The sequence below is a fragment of the Carassius auratus genome, chromosome 2, assembly GCF_003368295.1.
Source record: "Carassius auratus strain Wakin chromosome 2, ASM336829v1, whole genome shotgun sequence".
NCBI lineage: Eukaryota > Metazoa > Chordata > Actinopteri > Cypriniformes > Cyprinidae > Carassius > Carassius auratus.
Genome location: NC_039244.1, coordinates 10,068,530 through 10,090,765, shown reverse-complemented (window position 1 = coordinate 10,090,765; position 22,236 = coordinate 10,068,530). Strand labels below are relative to the sequence as shown.

Sequence of the window (22,236 nt, the reverse complement as noted above, 5' to 3'; positions counted from 1 at the left end):
TCCATATCGGTCGGGCTCTAATATATATATATATATATATATATATATAATCACTTAATGCATCTAAACAGCAAAACTGATAGTTGTCTGCATTTCCTTCTCTTTATCCAAATCTAATTAATAATTCCAGTGGCAGATGGCTGCGCACACCCTCCAGATATATTGCAATCACAGACAAAAGCCATTGCCCAACCATGAAATGATTGGCTGAAATACAGACATCGCAGAATGTCAAACAGCCAATCAACTTCAATAACTGAGGCACGCTTTCTGCAGACAACACCCCCTGCTTTCCTTGCCTTTGGTCTTCATTTTGAATCTCGCTCTCTTTTAAAGAGACAGAAAGGGAAACAATTTATTTTATCATGCAGATAGCTCATCCAGCTGCCCCTCACAATGGCTGCCCTGCACATGCCTCTTATAAAGTGCATGTGTAGGGGTGTGGGTAGCAACACAAATGCCGGTTAACTGCAGTCTTTTGTTTATGTGCATAGTGATGGGGGGGGGGGGGGGGGGGGGGGGGGGGCTTACCATGCCCTCGAATCCCACTCTGTAGAGGTTCTTGGCTCCGTTGTCCCAGAGGACGTAGGCTGCGCTGTGGGGGCTGGCAGCACTCCAGTCCTGGATCTCTGTCACCTGAAACATATAAGGATGGTGAGGGAGGGCAAAGAGAAGAACTGATACAGACAAGACAAGAAATTCACAGACTTGGTGAACATCCTTCACTAAGTCACATAACTAAAGCACTCTACAGTCTGATTATTTCAACTTACAAAAACAATATTTAAAAGAGTTTAAGGACCGTGGACATCCCAATAAAGCTAATGTGAAACTAATGTAGGCTAAGTTCTGTTCAATAGCCCAATCACTTTTTTTTTTTTGCTTTTTAATCTTTTTTGTTTGTTTGCACACATTGTTAAAGGTTTTCAGCTACAAAACACAATGTAGCGTAATTTTCAAGCTTATTGTGTATAATAAGCAATAAATATTGCTGAAAAATAACGTCTGTCTTATTAAACTTAATTTAAATAAACGAATATTCGAATATTCTTTTTTTTGTGAGCTCAAATATTCGAATGTGATATTTGCGGAAAACGCCCTTCCCTACATTTTACTTCATTGACTGTTTCCTATCCCGGCATGGAGACTGCTGAACCCGCCTCTTTAAATGTTTTTTTTGGTTTTCGTTGTTGTATTTTAAAACAAAATTGCAAATGTTCTCAATTTACATTATGGCATTAAAAAAAAAAGATCCCAAACGTTAACTGTGGGGCGTATGGATGTGCTGCGCAGTAAGTGAACCGCTTCAATTTGCATTCCATTTATGTTTGATTGACTATTTTATTTTGATAATGAACAGACTGTTATGTAAGTTTGAATTGCTAAAATATGTGGGGTGTGTGCGCACGAGGTGCCGGCGCAATCAAACAAATGAATCATAAAAAAGAAAAAAAAAATTATATAATTTTTGCACACACAATAAAAACAGAAGATCTGTGCTTTTGTAAAACAAAGCAAATAAACAGAATGTGCGTTGTCACCCTTTCCTTTCCGTGAACTTGTTTATGGAGTGCCATGCCTAACTTCTGTTTTAAATCTGGTATCTTAAGTCAGATATATTTTTATTTTATGCCTATTACTTGTATAGGCTATCAATTTTCCTTAAAGCATCCCGTATTGTCCTAGGGCTTTTCCTAGGATGCTCATAGTTGTTGCATCACTGTTTAGAGACATTCATTGAATGCTCTGGGAAAAGGTTTTGTCAGTTTGTCACAACACCTTTTAATTGCGGTTTTGAATCCAACAATTATTTGTTTACAAATTCTAAGTTCTGATTTTGACAAGTGTGCTACAAAAGCTTTGATTATTAAAGGGATAATTAGTTAGCTGGAAAATGTTACATTGCGACCATGATTTTGGATGCCGTTCGAGCCCATATAACCCACATTAACGCAGCTTTGTTCTGGTTTGCTGGTTGGTCACAAATTTCCACATATTCAATCATTTTTAGGCACTGTTTCTTTTCCTAAAAACTCACAATCTAACCCTTAAATACTGCAGGTGTATTTTATTGTCATGCACTTTTTAATCATGAATTCACGCGTTTCGCATCTCTTATTTTTGCACGAAAGAAATCGGTTAGTTTAATGTAGTTCTGTGGGTCACCATTGTGCTGGAGTAGAGCCTGTGCTTCAGTTAAAGAGCCATACAGATGGGAATTCAAAAATTACCTGTATTACAGTGTATGATGTAGCGGTCTATCAGTGTAAACAAGGTGCAAAGTAATTAAACCAAAAAGTACAAGATTTATAAACTTATTGGCTTCTAAAGTAAGGAGTCAACTCTGAATTGCTGAAACGAGTCGTTGTCCATCTCTATGTACGTCACTAGGAACACTTTGCATAATAATCTCCGCCCACCGTCTTGGGAGAAACGGAACTCTGATGACTACTTTTCTAATCTCGGTGAGTTCAAGGCGGGATTTTCAAAGCGTTTGGCCATAAAAGAGGGTTCATTACCAACTTTATTTGGACCAACAAGCATCTCCGAATCACAACCTGTAAGTATGATTATGAAGTTATGTGTTTGTTTTCTCCCGAGCGTCTTATCAGTATGTGTCCTGTCTGCAGCCTGTCTGCGCTGATCTTCATTTACAAACACGTCATTAAAATGAAGTGTAACGCCGTGAATACTCAACGAAGATACATGAGAGAGATATCTATAGAAAGCTTGACATGTCTACTTTAAAACCAAACAAGTGCTGCCGAAAATATTCTGTGATAAAGTAATCCATATGAAAACAACGCAATGTCCGTTATTTATTTTCCTTCATTATATCTAATGTGGCCACGCCCCAGTGCTGAACGCGCTATTCAGATTCAAACTAAAGCGCACGGCTTGAATACGCCCACACAGAAGAAAAAGCAGCGAGACTGTTCAAGTTTTTTATTTTACTGTTTTCTTCGCGATGAGAGGAATAAGACATAATTCACCCCCAAAAAAATGCTAACACATTGTTTACAGTGAAGTTGTGTGCGGAACAACCAATCAAAAGTGACTATGTCAGTTGACCAATCATAACACAATATGCTACCGAAAGGTGGGGTTTAAGGAAAATGAATCTTTTGAACAGCTTCGCGCGAACCGTTTGGGGATCTCTGAGAATTGAGGCAATTTTAAAATGATATTTTGACAAAATGACAATGTTTTTTAACCTTGGATGGATTTAAACCTGTTGTACAGGACTTATAAACATTGATAGGAAGCTTAGAATTTTCATCTTACTGGCTCTTTAAGGATGTGCCACAAACACTGATGTTCTTCTGCTTTATTTAAAGGCAGGAACTGTTGAGTTGCTGATACAGTGATGATCTTTGTTAAGTACTTCAAGCACTGCAACGATTTGAGTTGAAGTCATGTTTTGAGTTTCTTTACTATTACACATTAAGTGTTTCCAGTAAAAAAAAAAAAAAAAAAATAGAAAAAAAGAAACATTCCATCTCAGTGGACTAAATTCTCAACTGTAGTTAATTTATTGATTTGAATTAAACACAAAAAAAATCTAATTTACTGTAAAATTGATAACATTACAAGTTAACAGTTTGCTGTATTTACTGTACAATTGTAATTACTGATTTACAGTACTTTGGTAAATCTATAGTCTTATTGGCAACCAAATTTGCCAGTAAGTAACTGTGAATGCTTTTAATCTACCAAATGATAAGTAAAGAAAATCAAGAATAACCAAACATGTCGAGGCACTACCTTCCCTCTTCTTCCATTCCCGCCATCCTGATCCTCCCACTGCCAATCCACTCCTCGCACCACCCGTCCTCCTGCAAAGATGCCCCGGGCGCTGATCTTCTTTGACTTGCGACGAGATTCCAAAAGAACTCTGTGCAAACACATAAAAGTATGTTATGAGGTGCAGTGGTAACGTCCTGCAATGCTCTAGCTAACAAACAAGATTTCATTAGGTTTGTATTTTATAATGTTTAACTCAAATTTCTTTGAATCTCAAGTGTAACCTGAAACCTTCAGAATAAAAAAAAAGGACAATCCTGGATCAATTTTAAATCAATTATTGTTTGTTTCTAGAAGAGAACCGTGTCTCCCATCTGGAAGCTGCCCCGTGCTGAACCACAGCAGACAGTTTCTGATCCTCCAGCTTAGCTGACATGTGTTCATTGTTATTCTCTATGTGCCCCTAACTAACTGCAAAAAGTTCTCTCAATACAAAAAAACACATTGCATATTGCAAATAATTTTTAGGTTATGCATGCTGTGTTTGACATTGTAAACTTCAGTAAAAAAAAAACTCTAAAATACAAAAGAGAAACAAACAAATAATAAGTATCTTGTGCACAGAATGATCATATGCATCCTAAAGCAGCTGGAAACCACAGCATGAGACAGCAGCTGCCAAAAGAAACACCCAGAAAAAAAGACTGACTTTAGCCCCTTTCACACTGCATGCTGGTCCCGGAAAATTGCCGTGTGAACGCAAACACGTCCTGAGATTGAATCCAGGATCAATCCCGGGTTGGGGACCTAGTAACATTGACGGGTTCAGTCCCAAAAGTCAGAACTAATGCCGTAAAGGGTGTGTCATAGTGATGACGCACGATATTGTGTGACTTACTGGGTGTTTTGAAAGCAGATCAACATTCGTGACGAAAAAAATATGTGCAAAGTGTAATGAAGCGGAGATCAGTTAGCTCCTCACTACCCGCGCTGAAACTGAGATCATTCGCAACTTAAGTGAAAGTTAACGTGCCTAGCATTTTCGACTCATACATTACATGTAACATTCTGATGTCACGTGTCTTTACGGGACCTTTACGGGTTACGTGAGAACGCACCCAAATATTCCAGGTAATCACTGGCAGTGTGGAAGGAGCAAAATCTAGCGACCTGGGAACAAATGCCGGGACACACTACCCGTGTATTATTAGCCCCTTTCAGCGTGCTTTCACACACGACCAGTAAAGGTCTTATAACGACACGTGACATCAGTGTGTGACATGTAATGTACGAGTTTGTTCAAAAGAAATTTGACCAGATTTAATTTGCATCATACACGTTCATATTTTTCACTTGATTTATCAATTTAAAGTCATAAGACACCGTAGATAAAATAGGCTTTTAACACTTTAAGTAAAGAAAAATATTTATGCTCATATACATAATGAATGTTGCTGTGAGAGAAACACACACACACAAGAAATAAGAACCTGGTTAGTGAAACCAGGTAGACATGACAGATAGAGTACAATGTCCCAAAAAAAAAAAAAACAAGACCAATGGGCCACCTTCATGCACTATGTAATTCAAACCTAAAGTAGCTTGTTTTTAGATTGATGTCCCACATTGATAGACATGGTTACCAATGATGCAAACTGCTCTGTACTATTAAAGGCTGGAATTCCCACTAAACTCCAGGCAGTGGAAGAGTGGTCTACCTTTCACTGGGCAACAACAGTCTGTAACTGAAGAAAATATTGCATGCTGGGTCTGAAACTGGCCAGAGAAGCTACCTCATCCACAGATGGAATAATGCCAAGGAGCCAAGACCACAGGGAAGAAACTCACCTCTCACTTCCAGGAGTGGTGATGCGGTAGAACCTGTGACGCAGGTGATGCTTATCGCCATGGTAACAGGTGGTGCAGAGATCATAGTTGGTGCACTCTGCACACTTCCATCGGATCCCAATGATGGGCTGCTGTCGACAGGTGTCACACATTGTGCCATCATGCTTGATTCCTGTAACATGGTAATTACACGCATGAGACACAGAAGTTGATTCCACCCAGTGTGCCAACTACAGATAACTCTATTATATATCTGCTCAATTATATAAGTGTATATATGTACATAGAGACACACACATACACAGATATATCAAAGTCTCAAGACCTAAATGTTAATTAATAAAATCTAACTAGCACTTGGTGAAGGAGTCTCACCTGTGGGCGCACTGTCGAGAATCCTCACGTCATAAGCTCCGGAGCAGCGGTAATTGGCGGCGGTGCCGTTGTCCCACACAACCACCACCTCCTCCGGGCTCTCAAAACTCCTGACAGTGCCGACGTGCCCTTCTCCTCCGTCCTGTTTACCCCACTTCCAGTCAGGCCCGCGGATAACTCGAGCACCCACGCCTTCCATCATGACTCTGTTATTCCTACCGGTGGTCATTTACAAGCAAATGTTGCAATATAAGTCACTTTTAGCTAGCCGTTAAGCCAGCTCAGAAAACGTGAGGTCCTAAATTAACTGATTCGTCCCGTCTTACATCTAGGTCAATGGCAAGTGAATGAGGGTCATTTAGCAGTTAATACAATTAACTGTATATTGATATCCTAACGACAGCATTTAACTGTGGGGTTTTCAGAATTGCTTAAGTTGGCGACAAATAAATGTAACTTAATGGGCAAGTCGTTTTCTTGAAATAGCTCTTACGGAGTCGAGTTAGCAAATTTACGTTGTAATTTCATTTATTCTGGACACAATGTTATGGTAAATGTGTTTACGTTTCTAGCAAAGGCCGGTTAGCTGGTCTAGGCTAACCAGCCATAGCTAACCTTCCTAAAGTTCTAGGCTGTTACTTGACGCAAGCAAAATTCCTTTCAAACTTTAGATTTAAATTAAAAAAAAACAACCTTCGTTTTAATCTTGAGATGTAAAAATGGTTTGCGAACTTCGCCGTGCGATTCACAAGCGATCAACAGATGGTTCAACTTCGCGCGACGCGATTCACAATGTCTGTGTGAGCTTGTGTAACGTTACGCGAAAAGCTTCTGCAACAATCAGCTCCAGCTTCCAATGCATTTAAGCCACTTTCATCAAAGCGTCCCCGTTTTTTAATAAGTGACAGCGTAATGTCTGAATGAACGCCTGCAGATGAAGTAACCGCTGTTCTTCATGCCCGAAACAAACGCATCTGGATCTGTAAACAGCAGCCACATCGCCACGGATGAGGAGACCTTTGTTAGTGCTTTCCAAAGAATCCCACCAGCAGAACTAATTATATCCTTGCCAAAGAAGATTCGGAGATAATTTCTGATATATATCCTTAAAGCCAACCTTTAAGCCCAAGTACTATCAAAGAATTGGGGCAAATGCTTGAGTATTTCTTGAGAAATGTTTCATTGAGGTGCAACTCAGGGCGAACGCGTCGCCATTATTGTCAATCAGAGCTCGAGCCAGCGGAGGTGGGACTGTGTTTGGGATCCAAGCAGATCCCGTGGCGTAAAATTACGTCACGTCAGGGTTTAAAGTGAGCAGAGCCCAAACACAAAATAATTTGCGGAATCCGGGTGTATTATTTGTCTTCATATATATATATATATATATATATATATATATATATATATATATATATAATTAATATATATATATAATTAATAAATATATATATATATATATATATATATATATATATATATATATATATATATATATATATAATTAATATATATATATATATATATATATATATATAATATATATAATATATATATATATATATATAATTAATATATATATATATAATTAATATATATATATATATAATTAATATATATATATATATATATATATATATATATATATATATATATATATATATATATATATATAATTAATATATATATATATATATATATATAAGGTTAAGACATTTATGTTCTGTAGCCTATGGAATGTTTTTAATACATATTAAACCAAAGTTATTATTAATTATTTATAATAAATAAAGATTTAATAAAACTGAAATTTAATTAGTTGTATTTTTTATTTTTGTTTTATAAATACAATATTTATACATTACTTACGTTTTTATTTATGTTTTATGTTTAATTTCTGAAGGTTTGGGCCTTCATTCTTCTCAAACTAATAAAAGTAGTGAACAGGTTCTGCAGCACTGAGATGACTATTAAGACCTCAGTGTTACAGTATATGTTTTTTTGTTGTTGTTGTTTTTTGTTTGTTTTGCCATAAGGGTTGCCATTAATTGCCATTGTTTTGTTCAAATATTATTGTTTTTGCAATTGTCTTGGATGTTTCAGTTGTTGTTCACTGCAGATCCTGTGTATGTAGTCTTAGTAGAAGCAATTGGTATACTAGACAATGATTGGCTTTTTTTATAGGTTTTGGTTTTTGAAAGGTTTGTTTCTTTTATCGATTCGGTTCACTCACTTTGTGTCAGTTACTGACTCTTGGGCAAACTTGGTTTCTCCGAAATACTGAAGCCTTATTGGATAATGTTCTTGTAGCTGCACAAACAAATGGCATTTCAGTCATCGGAACCGTCTGCTTAATGCCATTTCATCAAAAATGTTCTCTTTCAGCATGAAGACTCTGAGCTAAGAAATAAGAAGCCTACTACTGACTGTAGAAGAACCCCTACAGCGGAAAGATGCTTCAGATGATCAGAGCTTCTACCCTGTGGCCATCTAGTGAAGCTTAAGAGCAATTTGTTGCAAAATGTCAAGCCACAAGCATAGCCCCTGCAGGGCACCCCTGCATGCCTTGAATGAGCACTGTGAGTGTGACACTCATCTGGGCTGCTTCTGAAGCAGTACTCCTCGGGATGGACTATTCTTGTTGTGAGAGACCCCTTACGCTCTCCCATTTCCTTCCTGCCAGGAAACAAAACAGAGTCAGAGGGCTCTGCAGAAGGGTTCAATTGAATTCACGCCAGCATAGATACTCCATACCTCACATACCTGCAGGAGAGGATTTCCTGAAGATCATTGCCCGACAACATCCTCTTTTAGGACAAGTAGTCTGGTCTCTTTTAAAGGATCCAAAGAGGATGTTGTCAATGACTCCAAGTCATCAGCGGCTTCTGATGCAGAGGAATAGTCTTACTCCATGGAGTCACTCGACCCCTTCCACCCAGAAAATCAGGTGAAGCCAGGTCCAGTGTGGACAGCAATCTAATTCAAGCTCATCTTCTGCATCCTCACCAAGGCCTTTGAAGAGCTCAGCTTAAAGTGGTCAGCCCCAGAAGAACCCGCCGACAGCCACCTCAATGAATGGTTCCTGCCAGGGCACCGCCACCGAGCCCCAAGAGAACTGAACCATTCATGAAGAACTTACCAAGTTGTGGCGTGCTCCTTATTTGGTCTGCATGAATTTTTCTGCCTTTGCTGCCTCCACCTCCATTGCATCTCTGCTCACCCATGGGCCTGGAATGGAAAGCCTAGGCTGTTCACCCCTCTGATCCCAGCCTTCCTCAACACAGTCTGACAAGAGGTCTTATCAGGATCACCTAAGCAATGTTTTTTCATACGTGAAATATGTCAAGTTTGCAGCATAGACTTTTTAAAATACGTCCAAGAGCCAAAGGGCACTTTTCATCTTTACAATAGAATGAGTGTCAGTCCCAATGTAAAAAAAAAAAAAAAAAAGTATTATGTAGCCTCAACACAACACAGCTTTACCTTCTAACATGAAAATGACCCAAAGCACACAGCAAAACTGACCACACAGTGGTTAAAGGAGAAAAAGTAATGTCCTTGCATGGCTTAGTCAGAGCCCTTAAACTACATTGAAATGTGGAATGACTTTAAGACTGCAGTTCACAAACAGTCAGCATCAGATTTAACTGAACTTCAGCAGTTGAAAAGAAGAGTGGGCAAATATTGCAAAGTCTAGAGAGACATATCCCAACAGACTAAAGCAAAACTTGGTTCAACAAAGTACTGACACAAGTGAGTGATCCTTTTTCCAACGTTAGATTTCCAACATCCTTTTTTTTCCTGACACGTTGCTGTTATATATTTCATTTGGATGTTATAAGTTGCACTGATTAAATACAGCCGGATAAAACAAAAACGGTGTCCATCTTCATTTCAGGTTGTAAAGCAACGAAATGTGAATCAGATTTTTTTTTTCATTTAGTACTGCCCTTCAGAATCTACAGAAGATGCTAACAAAATAATAACAATTTACTTTGATCATCATTTTCACACAGTCCACACCCTCCAACTCTTAATGCATTATGTCTGAGCATCTCTGAATGTTTGCACCCTTAATAGCTGTATATGAGTCCATCAGTTGTCCTCAGTGTGAACAGATGGATTTCAAAATCATACACAATAATGCTCTTTTATTGATTTTGATTGCTTCCATTGTCCTTGTTTGTAAGTCGCTTTGGTAATACATGATCTGTATACATTGATATTCATTTAAAATAAATGATTTATAATAATTCTTCAACTAAAATTGCTTGTGTTTAATTGATTAATAATAATATGAATCATATAATGATTATATAAATCATATAAAATAACTCTGCTTCATGGTAAAGGCCCCAGGACTTGGATTGATAGAAATGTTTTGCGATTCTATGAAGGTAATTTAATGCCTAAAAGATTTGTATACACAGGGTAAGAGTTGTGGAAGTGTACATAAGACTGTAAGCTTTAATTAAATTTGCATGCGCAAGAGAAGCTTTGTAAATGTGAAAATTGCGTTTCAAGCATGCGAAAAAAAATATTTGCAGCATTTTACTGTTACTTGTAAGTGTTATTCATGTATTGTGAAACTGCAGCTTCATTCTAATCCTAAATAAATATGATCTGCATTCTTCTGGCTTCCATTTTTCCCTGCTTACACTCACGTTGTTTTTGTTAAAATATGGTCAAAAGTACAGCAAGCCTATGAACAGTGATTGGCAAGTGAAACAACAGTTTAAACAAATGTTTTTTTTTTTTTCATTAACATGAAGTTTCACACGTAACAGTAAAATGCTGCAAGTATTTTTTTCTTACGCTTGAAACGCGATTTACACATTTACAAATCATCTCTTGCACATATATAAATATAATATAAATATAAATATAATTTACGCTCACAGTCTTTATGTACACTTTCACAACTCCTACTCTGCGTATGCAAATATTTTGGGCATTAAATTACCTTCATACAATCAGCTATTACATACTATTAAGGACTTTTATTTTGTCATTCTATATGCCGGATGTTGTAGATGGATATATTGATGAGTCTTCGGGGTGTTAATACTAGTTTAGCAGAATAGGAGACTTTTGGAGCGCATTACATGTAACTCCAAGTTAATAAAATCCCGCTGTCTTCAAGAGTTTGTCATCAACTGTTCGGAAATGTTTTCTCTTTCGACTTCCCTTCAACCACAGGTATTAAAATCGGGTTTCATAATTTAACATGTACGCAGGCTAGCTGGTTAGCTAGCATATATAATAAGCAGCACTTTAATCTTACATTTTGAGCGAATTGTTTTTGAACGTCATGTGGAAAAGTCGATGTCATGTTATTAGTTTAGTCGTTGTTATAAATCACTTGATTGCAGTGTTATATTGACGGTTTGTGTTTGTAAAAATGCAGTTTGAAGACATTGAAATGCGTAACGTTAATGTAAATGTGTGTAATGAATCACAACAGAGTGGTTTTTGATTATTTAATCCACCACAGTGTTTCAAGTGTGCATAATTCTTTATTATATTTAACAGCCTCAGTTTTAATAGCTGACTTAAATGTCATTGACATTTTGCTAAGAAGATGTTCATAGTAGAGGTCGACCGATGGTGGATTTGACCGATACCGATTAATAAACGAACAGTTAAAAAATGGATAGTTTTTAAATGGATACTCGTTCATTGATTTATGTTAACAGAAGCAACTTCAGAATTTAAAAATGTATTAGCAGATGTTGAAATTGCACTCTTAACTAGATGACCAACTTTAAATATCTACACAAAGGCCATAACATTGAAATGACATATTATGGATATTATATGTATGCTCTCACACTTTAAATGGTTCTATTCTAGAACACTTTATGATTATGTAATCAAAATATGGCAGTCACACATCTGGAAAAAAAAGCATTGACGTGACCAGCTGGATATAAACTAATACAAATAGATGGTAATAATTGTGACATTAAACATTTGGGTCAGACTTGTGTGTGTTTTGGTAACATTGTTTTAGCCATTTGAGGTGCTGCTGATGCTCACGTCTTCTCAGTCTTAAAAGCAAACGGCTAATCTTTAATTACTTAGTAATGATAAGATATCCTAAATACTAAATAATGATATCCTAAAGTGAAAGTGAAAGTGAAGTGACATTCAGCCAAGTATGGTGACCCATACTCAGAATTTGTGCTCTGCGTTTAACCCATCCGAAATGCACACACACAGAGCAGTGAACACACACACACACACTGTGAGCACACACCCGGAGCAGTGGGCAGCCATTTTATGCTGCAGCGCCCGGGGAGCAGTTGGGGGTTTGATGCCTTGCTCAAGGGCACCTAAGTCGTGGTATTGAAGGTGGAGAGAGAGCTGTTCATGCACTCCCCCCACCCACAATTCCGTCCAGCCCGAGACTAGAACCCACAACCCTTCGATTGGGAGTCCAACCCTCTAACCATTAGGCCACGACTTCCCAAAATACAGACTGACATCAAATAATATGTTCATGCTACTTACATCATTTAAAAAAAACCCAGTTGGTAATGAAAATATTTTTCATTTGTGAATTTTTTTTCTCTTTTTTTTTTTTTTCCACTTATGAAATACTTGTTTTTTCTGTTCATCTTTTCAGGTAACAGTCCAGTTGAGTCACCTCATCAATGCCCTGCACTCTCTGAAGGGTTCAGTGAGCAGCAATACTTCAGTCAACCACAAACACAGAGAGAACATACCAGAACAAGATCTGAACTGCACAGAGGTATTTGCATTCATCTGTACACTGATAAATACTGTACATAGCCTTCCCTTTGTCCTCTTCAGTCATTTACTTCCATGGAAATGTGGTTCTAAAATTGAGCAGTTGAATGTTAGCAGCTTTCAAATAAATGATGCTGCTCTGAATCCTAACAATGTTTTTCTTTCTTAAATTCTGCATCTGTGGTGTTGTGCTGGGAAGCCATCACTGACCCTCAGGGATTTAGGTTTGACAGATCTCGGGGTCAGCCAGCTTGATGAGCTGGTGCAGAAGCTTCTGCCCTGTGCTACTCCACAGGAGTCGCTCTCACAACTGAGGAGTGTGCCAAATATCTGGAGGACGTCCCATCTTTCCTCAGATTCATTCTTTCACAACAAACATGGTGAGACACAAAGATATTCTTGAGCCAATGACAGCAATCATAACCGTTGTTAACTGTACTGTTCCTTTAGCACTTCTAGGCGTTTTCCTGTTCCAAAAAGAAATCAATGTAAAATGCACATTTGTGAATGAGACTACTTAAATCTGTTTTTTGTTACCAATAGACCTAAAAGGAATTTTTAAGACCTTTTATGTGCCGTTGCATTCATGCACTCAACAGTTCACACAATAGTTTACTGCTGCAGCTGTCATTGTAATCTTGATCGTGTAGCTTTCTCATGTTGTAAGAGGTATTCACTCTTTATCTTAATCTGTTTTCCTTTTCAGGGTTTTCAAGAATGGGAGGTGTTACTCCGGTGTTCTGCAAGCAGAACAAGTCACCTCTCCTAACATTATGTACAGATCTCAAATATTTGCCATGTAAAGTGTGAAGTTTTTTATTCAGTTGTCACTCAGTAAACAGGCAACTTCTTTTGACATGATCTGTGTTTTTTTTCCATCTGATATTCATCAAATATTGATCTTTTATTTTCAGTGACGGTCCCAAATCGAGGCTTTAAAACCCTGTCTAGAACGCGCCGTCTACAGGGAGGCATTGACAGTAGAGTGGAGCCTGAGGGATATACACCGTCATTTATGAAGGTCGCCCGTACTGTAATGCAGCACTTTATTTTAAATGATGTTAACCTAATATAGTATTTATTTACTTACAAAACAAAGAGATGTTTCACCAAAAAATGAGAATTGACATCATTTACTCTAACTCATGTCCTTCCAAACCTGTTTGACTTTATATTCTGTGGAACACAAAACAAGATATTTTAATTATTTAACTAGATAAGACTCTTTTTGTGCAAGGGCATTGTTCAGCAGCCCACAGAAAACATTATATAGACTATCTTTAATGTTATTTATGTTTTTTTGTTAATCAGGGTTTCCTTACTCGAGACAAAGGGCCAGATGTTGAAACGTTGGACAAGCTCCTTCAAAACAAAAACATTCCTGATGGTCAGCATGATGCTTTTAAGACTGGTTTTGCAGAAGGATTCCTAAAAGCTCAGGCCCTAACACAGAGAACCCAAGGCAAGTCAACTATGGGCTTTCAGTTGACAAAAGCTCCATAAAACCATTTTTTTTTAATGAGTTTTGAAAATAATAATACCTTTATACAGTACTGTAATTACTGCAGGTTTTCACAGCCTTATTTCTACACTGGTTAAGGTCTATTGTGAATTGAATGGTGAAAGTCTCGCAACATATTATGATTTTTTTCTTTCTCTCTTTATTCTTTTTTTTTTTATTTCCATTAGAATCATTGAGGAGGACGCGACTGATACTATTGGTGCTTTTGCTGTTGGGCTTATATGGACTCTCAAAAACTCCTTTCTTATCAGGTAAATATTGTATACAGTCTTCTGCATGTGTGATTTGTCTCACTAAATTCAGTATAGCTTATGCTCTGTGTCATGTCTAGCAGTGTAAATATAAAATCTGATTCATTAGCGAAAGGTTTGGCTTGGTTTGAAAACCAATCATGCTCTCTTGGCTGGCTTGCCTCTTTTATGCCTTTTTTGTGACTTTGGGAAAGCTCTGTGTGTGGGTGTGTGTGTGTGTGTGTGTGTGAAGTATAATGTGAACTATAATTCGGACAGTGCGATTCCGAACCACATCAGGCCTGGACTCAGCAGTGGACCCTGTCCAGATGAAGAATGTCACCTTTGAGCATGTGAAGGGTGCGGAGGAGGCCAAGAATGAGCTGCAGGAGGTGGTGGAGTTCCTCCGGAACCCACAGAAGTTCACTGTTTTGGGAGGAAAGCTGCCTAAAGGCAAGAACACACATCTATTGAAAGGCTCCAAGCCAGAACCATTTAAATGAATAGTTAAACCTAAATTCTGTTTGCTCACCCTCATATTCTACCAAACCTTTATGACTTTTTTCTTTTGTGGAATACATTTTTATTTCTATTTTGGTTTGCTTTTCATACAAAGCCTTTGTGAGTACTTGCAATATAATGCACATTATTTAACGGGGCAGGGTTTTTTTATTTTATTTTTTGCATTTTTGGAGTTTGACAGATGTGCTCATTATATATGACTTCATTTTAATTTGTCATTTAAAAAAAAAGTATTAATTTATGCTTAATGCAGATTCGGTACATTTGTATTTTCAGGGTTGAAGTAAATTGAAAATGAGTGCTCTTATCTTTTATTATGTTAATATCAACAGTCATGCACAGATGTGGATGAGTAAATAAGGAGTGATTTTTTTTTTTTTTTTTTCTTTGAGTAGAAGAGTAAAGTAAAATCATGTTTGTAATTTTGACAAAATTCCACATAGATTCTATTTGGCAGCTTTAGATTTTAGATTTAGCTTTAGATTTATTAATTTTTTTTTACATATTCATGTTAATTATTATTTGCAGGAGTCTTGTTGGTTGGGCCTCCAGGTACAGGAAAGACCCTGTTGGCCCGTGCTGTGGCAGGTGAGGCAGACGTGCCATTCTACTACGCATCTGGCTCCGAGTTTGATGAGATGTTTGTTGGCGTCGGTGCCAGTCGAATCAGAAACCTTTTTAGTAAGTACCTCCCTTGCACAGTTCCATTCCAAATAATAATTCAAAGACAAGTGTTTATAGATAATGCCATACTATCTGCCTAATTCTGTAGCCAAAAGTGTGAATGTATTAAAGCAGTTCTCCTGCATTTGTCCTGTAGGGGAAGCTAAAGGTAACGCTCCTTGTGTTATCTTCATTGATGAGCTGGATAGTGTTGGAGGAAAGAGGATCGAGTCCCCTATGCACCCCTATTCTAGACAGACAATCAATCAGCTTCTAGCAGAGATGGATGGGTGAGCTATGCTACTCAAAGTGACTCCATTGCAGCTTTTGACTGCACTCATTGTTTGAGTGAAAAGGTTTGTTAGTTTCCTTGGCTAACTTTTGGTGTTTAACATATGCAGGTTCAAGCCAAATGAAGGCGTCATCATAATTGGAGCAACAAACTTCCCTGAAGCTTTGGATAAGTACGTAGATTGCATTTCAAACATCTAAAGACGAAAGCCTGCTTGTTTAACAGAACATCAAATTATAATACAATGAGTGCAACTGAGGTTATTAGTTAAAGTTTCTTCGCATTTTTTTCTATAATGTTTCTGATTGGTCAGGAAATCTGAATTTTGTTCTCCAGTGCTCTTATCCGGCCAGGCCGCTTTGATATGCAGGTCACTGTCCCCATACCAGATGTGAAGGGCCGCACTGAAATCATCAAGTGGTACCTTAAAAACATTAAAGTCGACTCTGGTAAGTGCTCTTTTATAAATTCATTTTCAAATGTACATATTAGATTCTGAACTGTTAATTTTGAAAGGTATAAGAGTAATTGTACAGCAAGTAAAGTAATTGTTCTTAAGGTTTATTGTTTTTTCTGGTCACTAGCTGTGGAGGCAGGGGTCATTGCTAGAGGAACGGTGGGGTTCTCTGGAGCCGAGCTGGAGAATCTTGTTAATCAGGCTGCGCTGAAGGCAGCTGTGGATGGTAAAGACATGGTGACCATGAAGGATCTGGAGTTTGCTAAGGACAAAATACTGATGGGTAGGTACTTCTAACTTAAAAGAAAACTTTGTTCCTCATATTAGACTATACAACCTCTACATTTTCATAATGATGCACCAAAATGAATTTTTGGCACAATCAAAAATTAAGTTTTAGTTATTAAATTTGGGCAACTGGGTCACTGAGCTCTGTATGTGGTGTTCCCTAGGGCTGCTCGGTATTGGGAAAAAATGACATTGCGAAATTTTATTTTTCTGCAACATGAAATCTAATCTTATTTTTTCTTACAAACAAAAATGGGGTGAGCATTTACATTCGCATTTTAAATGATTTAAACATCGACACCATCGTGTCAATTGATTAATATGCACGAGGGAGAGAGTGTGACGAGTGGGGCGGGGCCGAGAGACGTGGGAACAGAGCGAGGCCGTTGGAGTGATTGGAGATGAGCGACACCTGCTCGACCCACCGGTCACAGAGAGCAAGACAGCGCTCGTGTTGTTTGAACTGAAAAATCTTTATTTATTTTTTGCTGGTTCGATTGAATGTTTTCATTTTGTCAGTTGCTGAATTGTTGGTGCATCACTTGTTTTCCGTTCACTTTCCCCCTCTGCAGGGCCAGAACGCAGGAGTGCAGAGATTGATACGAGGAATAAAGAGATCACAGCGTACCACGAGTCAGGCCACGCTATTATTGCATACTACACCAAAGACGCCATGCCCATAAATAAAGCCACTATCATGCCGAGAGGGCCAACTTTAGGCCATGTGAGTACATTTTTAATTCATTATGAGTATGTCTACTTTGAAAGGGCTCATCTATTCAGTTTGGGTTGAAATTGTAAAGTCAGAATATTTTAGAGTTGTGAGCTGCATGTTTATTTTTCAAGAGAGAGACGGTCAGGCTTAATAGTGCAAGTGTTTTTGTTCTCTTCTTTATTAGGTGTCCATGCTCCCAGAGAATGACCGCTGGAGTGAAACTCGGGGTCAACTTCTGGCCCAGATGGACATCAGCATGGGCGGCCGAGTGGCTGAGGAGCTCATCTTTGGCAGTGAGAATATCACCACTGGTATGTTGTGGTGTCATTCAAATTGTTTGTGTATTATGTTAAATGAAAGACTATACGGTTATATCATAGAGTGACCTGGCTGTAAGTATGAATGTTTATTGTACATCGCATTTGTCAAAAATGTGATAGTTCACTGCATGAATAGTAAGTGTAACAAAATTATGCTTATCGCTTATTTCTGTTTTTCATCTGTGTAATGTTTTGTTTTGTTTTGTTCACATAGGAGCATCAAGTGATTTTGACAGCGCTACAAAAATAGCCAAAATGATGGTGACCAGATTTGGCATGAGTGAAAAGGTTTGTCATATTTAGCAGATTGTCTTCGTGCACTGAAAATACGTGTGTGTGTGTGTATATGAATATTATTTTCAGATTTAAAAAAAGTTGGTTGTATTCAAACTTATTGAATGCCAAATATCATGAACTCATATTTTTTATGCATAAAGACTGGTTTTCTGTTGTGGAAGGAAAAATATTAAGCAGGAAATAAATAAATTTCATGTTATTTGCTAATTTAAATAATTTACTTAATTTGTCACTGTACTTAACTAAACTATTTCACATTTCATATGGCACATGAGTTTCCATGACAGTCAGGATTCGATGGAAAACAAGGCAACTTGCTGGGTTTTGAATAAGAGCTTTTGAGAAGACCCCCAGCCCCAGAGCTCTTGATTCTTTATTTAATTATTGTCTCTTTTTTTTGTTGTTGTTGTCCTAGTTGGGGGTCATGACATATGCTGACCTCACCAAGCAGAGCCCAGAAACTCAGGCAGCCATTGAAAATGAAGTCAGGACACTTCTGAGGGTAAACTTTGTTCTGATCTAATTCTATCCTGAAATCAGTACTATAAACATTGCATTTTTAAGCATTCAACAGCCTGCTGTTAAAGGGTTAGTTCGCACAAAAATGAATATTAGCCCATAAATTACTCACCCTCAAGTCATCCTAGGTGTATATGACTTTCTTCTTTCAGATGAATTCAGTCGGAGTTATATTAAAAAAGTGTCTTTGATCTTTCAAGCTGTTTAATGCCACTCAGCGGGTGTTGCAGTGCATCAGTCCAAAAGAAGTGACATAAAAAGTGTCTCACACAGCTCTGGGGGGTGAAAAAGGCCTTTTTTTAGCAAATGAATGCATTTTTGTTAGAATAGTAACCAATTTAATAATCAATTTTATGTAGCTTGTGCTCACTGTTGTAAACATAAGCTGTTCCGGGGCGGATGATGTATGAGGTCGGCTTTGTGCATTCGCATCTCAGAAGTGGGGGAAGCGCAGCGGAGAGATCAAAACAGAACAACAGTCACTAATTAGAAGTACAAAACGAGGATTTGTAAAGAAGAAGATAAGAGGATTTCAATACAAGCCAAGAGGAGACTGGTTTTCCTTTGCAAAAGTAAAGAAACTTTGCACTACAACACCCACTAGCAGCCTTTCCTCTGTCGGGCCAGTGCTTAAAACGTTCCGAGGCCAGAATAGTCCTGTGTTTCCACCGTCGTGCCAGAAGCTCCGCTGCGCTTCACTAAAATCCACCCTTTACACGTCTCTCAGGAACAATGTCATGCAACCCCATCATTTCAACAAAGAGAAGTTTATCAGAAAACTAATCAGAATTAAGTCCTTGGAACTAGCACGATCACAAAGCAAACACGATAAAAGCGGCCGTTTGTTTGCATGCTTTGTTAAATATTTAAATCCAAAACCATCAGTGTTTTACTATAATAAGTGATACATCATAATTAATTAATTGATCAGGTTTAAAAATTAGTCACACAGAAATAAACATTATGAACAGCCTGCTTATTCCATCGAGACTGTTTCTGTTTATTTGTAGTCACAGTGGCCTATATACATCACATAGGCTACGTGGAGCTAAACTCTCGACAAAAGACTTGTGACTGATAAAATGAATAATATTATTCTGATCGAGCATAAGAAGCTGACGTCTGATTTCTTCAAGCGGTCATATTTACCATGTTTACTATGGTAATGTTAATGCTTAGCATGCATAGTCTTTTGCATTGCTTATAAATATTTCTGCCTTGTATGGTGATTTATAATCCACATCGGATGAAGTTATTTCAAATATTCGCTGCTGACTGAAAGTGAGTTTTGAGCTCAACTTATTTTAAACCGTTTTTAATGCTGGTGTTATAGCTTTATGAAATGGTCCGCGGGGCTGACACTCTCCAGACACGAAAAAACCACCTTTGTTCATAACGACTCCTCTAGCCCCTGCTGGCCCGCTTTGGCCCAAGGTTTTCATCGGGCCAGGAAACCCGGGCCATTGGTCCTGAGGAGGCCACTACAAGGCACGATCAAGCACAAGAAGTGACAGTGGAAACACGACTGGCCTTGGCACGCACTAGCACACCCGCTTTAGCCCCGACAGTGGAAACGCGGCTATTGAGTGTCATTAAACAGCTTGATTGATCAAAGACAGTTTTTTATATAACTCCGACTGGATTCGTCTGAAAGAACACAGTCATATACACCTAGGATGACTTGAGGGCTAATTTTCATTTTTGGGTGAACTAACCCTTTAACATTACTTGATACCAGTTACAAATTTGTCCAGATTTTGGCTCACAAATGTGTTTGAATGCTCCTAGGATTCCTATGAGCGTGCTAAAGTGATCCTGAAGTCTCGTGCTAAGGAACACAAAAATCTTGCCGAGGCTTTACTCCAGTATGAAACATTGGATGCCAAAGAGATCAAGCTGGTCTTAGAGGGAAAGCCAATAGGCAGCAGATGAGGGCTCACCAGGACCTTCAGGCAACAGGGAAAGGACAATGAAACTCTAAAACACATGAATGTACATATGCAACCAAGAGCTCGGTAGGCCAACACTCACCATGGGTAAAGATGTATTTTTTCCTGAGCCACATCTCTTAAATTAGTTTCAGTTTCACATGCTTGGGATTTTCTTCCAAATAAATTGTTCATATGAGAATTCAACTCATTTAGTATCTATTGAAGTCTTTTTCTGTACCATTGACCTTATGTGCTGCCTCATTTGAAGTGGAGCATAAGCTAATTTTGAAAAAATCATTGAGCTGTAAGCACCAGTGCAGTTTACTATAAAGTCAGGAACAAATTGCTGTTAAATGATTCTGACACGATTTTCTGAGCCATGCTGAGCATATATTTCATGGTGACCTTTGAGAAATGTAAGGGAATATATTTTTCACTGAGTGACTGTGGAATGTATCGAAGCACTTTGGTACTGGGACATTTATGTTTGTTTGTGTGATACATATCATAACATCAGCTTGTGAACAATGCTGCTTCAAAAAGTTTTAGTCACAGTAAGTCAATATATCAGGACCCCAATATGTTGTTAGATAAACTTTCCAACAAGAAATTCCAAGTGTCCCAGTGATCAGTGAACTCCTGTAGTTTGAGCTCTATTCCTGCTCTTTCATGAATCATTAAGACTAAATGTAATATTCATTTAAATTTGATATTGGATCTTAATTTCTCTGGTTCCAGTGGCTACGCTGGGTTTATTCTACAAATTATTTATTCATGTACAGTAGCTCTCCATTTATGAGTTTACCTTGTCTCCATGTATGTTTGCCTTTTACCCAAGCTCGTTTTAGTTGTGTGTATATACAGTATATATTTATAATCAATAAAATAAAAAATTACTGTATTGTGTATTCGATTGATTTGTAATTTAAAACTATTTTTCTTTTGATGCCGTTGCACACAAATAGGAGTTGAACTTAATAAAGGAAACACAACTGCATACCGTATTTTTTGGACTATAAGTCGCACCTGAGTATAAGTCGCATCAGTCCAAAAATATGTCATGATAAGGAAAAAAACATATATAAGTCTCACTGGACTATAAGTCGCATTTATTTAGAACCAAGAACCAAGAGAAAACATTACCGTCTCCAGCCGCCAGAGGGCGCTCTATGTCTTCAGTGGTATTACTCTCACGGCTGTAGATGGTAATGATTTCTCTTGTTTCATTTCTCTTAGTTCATTTCTATTGGTTCATGTCAAATTAATTTTTGATAAGTCGCACCTGACTATAAGTCACAGGACCAGCCAAACTATGAAAAAAATGTTTATACTTATAGTCCGAAAATATTATTTTCATGGACTATGAAAACCTCTGCATTGCAAGAACATTATCATATTACACAACTAAACAAGTCTTAACTAAACAAAGTTGGTGCCATGATCCCTAAGGAGTGGTCCTTAGCATGTTGGTATGTGGTTGCTATGGGTGTTCTAGATGGTTGCTTACTGGACCAAATTAAAAGTCTAGGATTTTTACCCAGTGAAGTCTCTTTGCTTTAAAAAGTAATTAGAGTTCATCTAGAAGCCACACAGTTAAAATTACACCGTTGATAATCAATGGAATCAGCACAATGGAGATAACCAGCATTACTAGGGTTGCCAAAATGATGGTCTGAAGAGTGATCATGATATATAAACGCTGGATGGTGGACATGGGCAGCTCTCTGCTGTCTTCCATAATGATATCAACATGCATTGTTCTG

General features: G+C 37.8%; 2 protein-coding genes across 11 annotated transcripts in view; one reads left to right on the top strand and one right to left on the bottom strand.

Moving 5' to 3' along the window:
- LOC113115238 (E3 ubiquitin-protein ligase mib1) overlaps positions 1-7,197 on the bottom strand; it is a 66,008-nt gene extending 58,811 nt beyond the window's left edge. For all 8 annotated transcript variants that reach the window (XR_003293852.1, XR_003293853.1, XM_026282675.1 and 5 more), the window contains exons 1-4: positions 5,968-7,197; positions 5,593-5,764; positions 3,766-3,895; positions 532-636 (exon numbers count right to left, since the gene is read on the bottom strand). Coding sequence is in view for 6 of the 8 variants with exons in the window: in XM_026282675.1 (XP_026138460.1) it covers positions 532-636; positions 3,766-3,895; positions 5,593-5,764; positions 5,968-6,196 (636 nt within the window). In the remaining 2 variants the exon portion in view is untranslated. The remainder of the gene's footprint in view (positions 1-531; positions 637-3,765; positions 3,896-5,592; positions 5,765-5,967) is intronic.
- Positions 7,198-10,974: 3,777 nt separating this feature from the next.
- LOC113115221 (ATP-dependent zinc metalloprotease YME1L1-like) lies at positions 10,975-21,379 on the top strand. 3 transcript variants are annotated; one of them, XM_026282658.1, is made up of 18 exons: positions 10,975-11,163; positions 12,593-12,718; positions 12,917-13,097; positions 13,424-13,516; positions 13,632-13,738; positions 14,029-14,179; positions 14,407-14,490; positions 14,770-14,922; positions 15,520-15,672; positions 15,812-15,944; positions 16,056-16,118; positions 16,283-16,395; positions 16,531-16,686; positions 17,264-17,415; positions 17,591-17,717; positions 17,941-18,014; positions 18,439-18,525; positions 20,331-21,379. In XM_026282658.1, exons 1-18 carry the CDS (start codon positions 11,131-11,133, stop codon positions 20,472-20,474), a joined length of 2,130 nt encoding a protein of 709 aa, XP_026138443.1. In that variant the 5' UTR covers positions 10,975-11,130; the 3' UTR covers positions 20,475-21,379. The 3 variants fall into 3 exon arrangements, with proteins under 3 accessions (XP_026138443.1, XP_026138451.1, XP_026138435.1); XM_026282666.1 differs by having other exon boundaries at positions 10,976-11,163; positions 13,424-13,492; positions 14,749-14,922; XM_026282650.1 differs by having other exon boundaries at positions 10,976-11,163; positions 14,749-14,922.
- Positions 21,380-22,236: the final 857 nt, after the last annotated feature.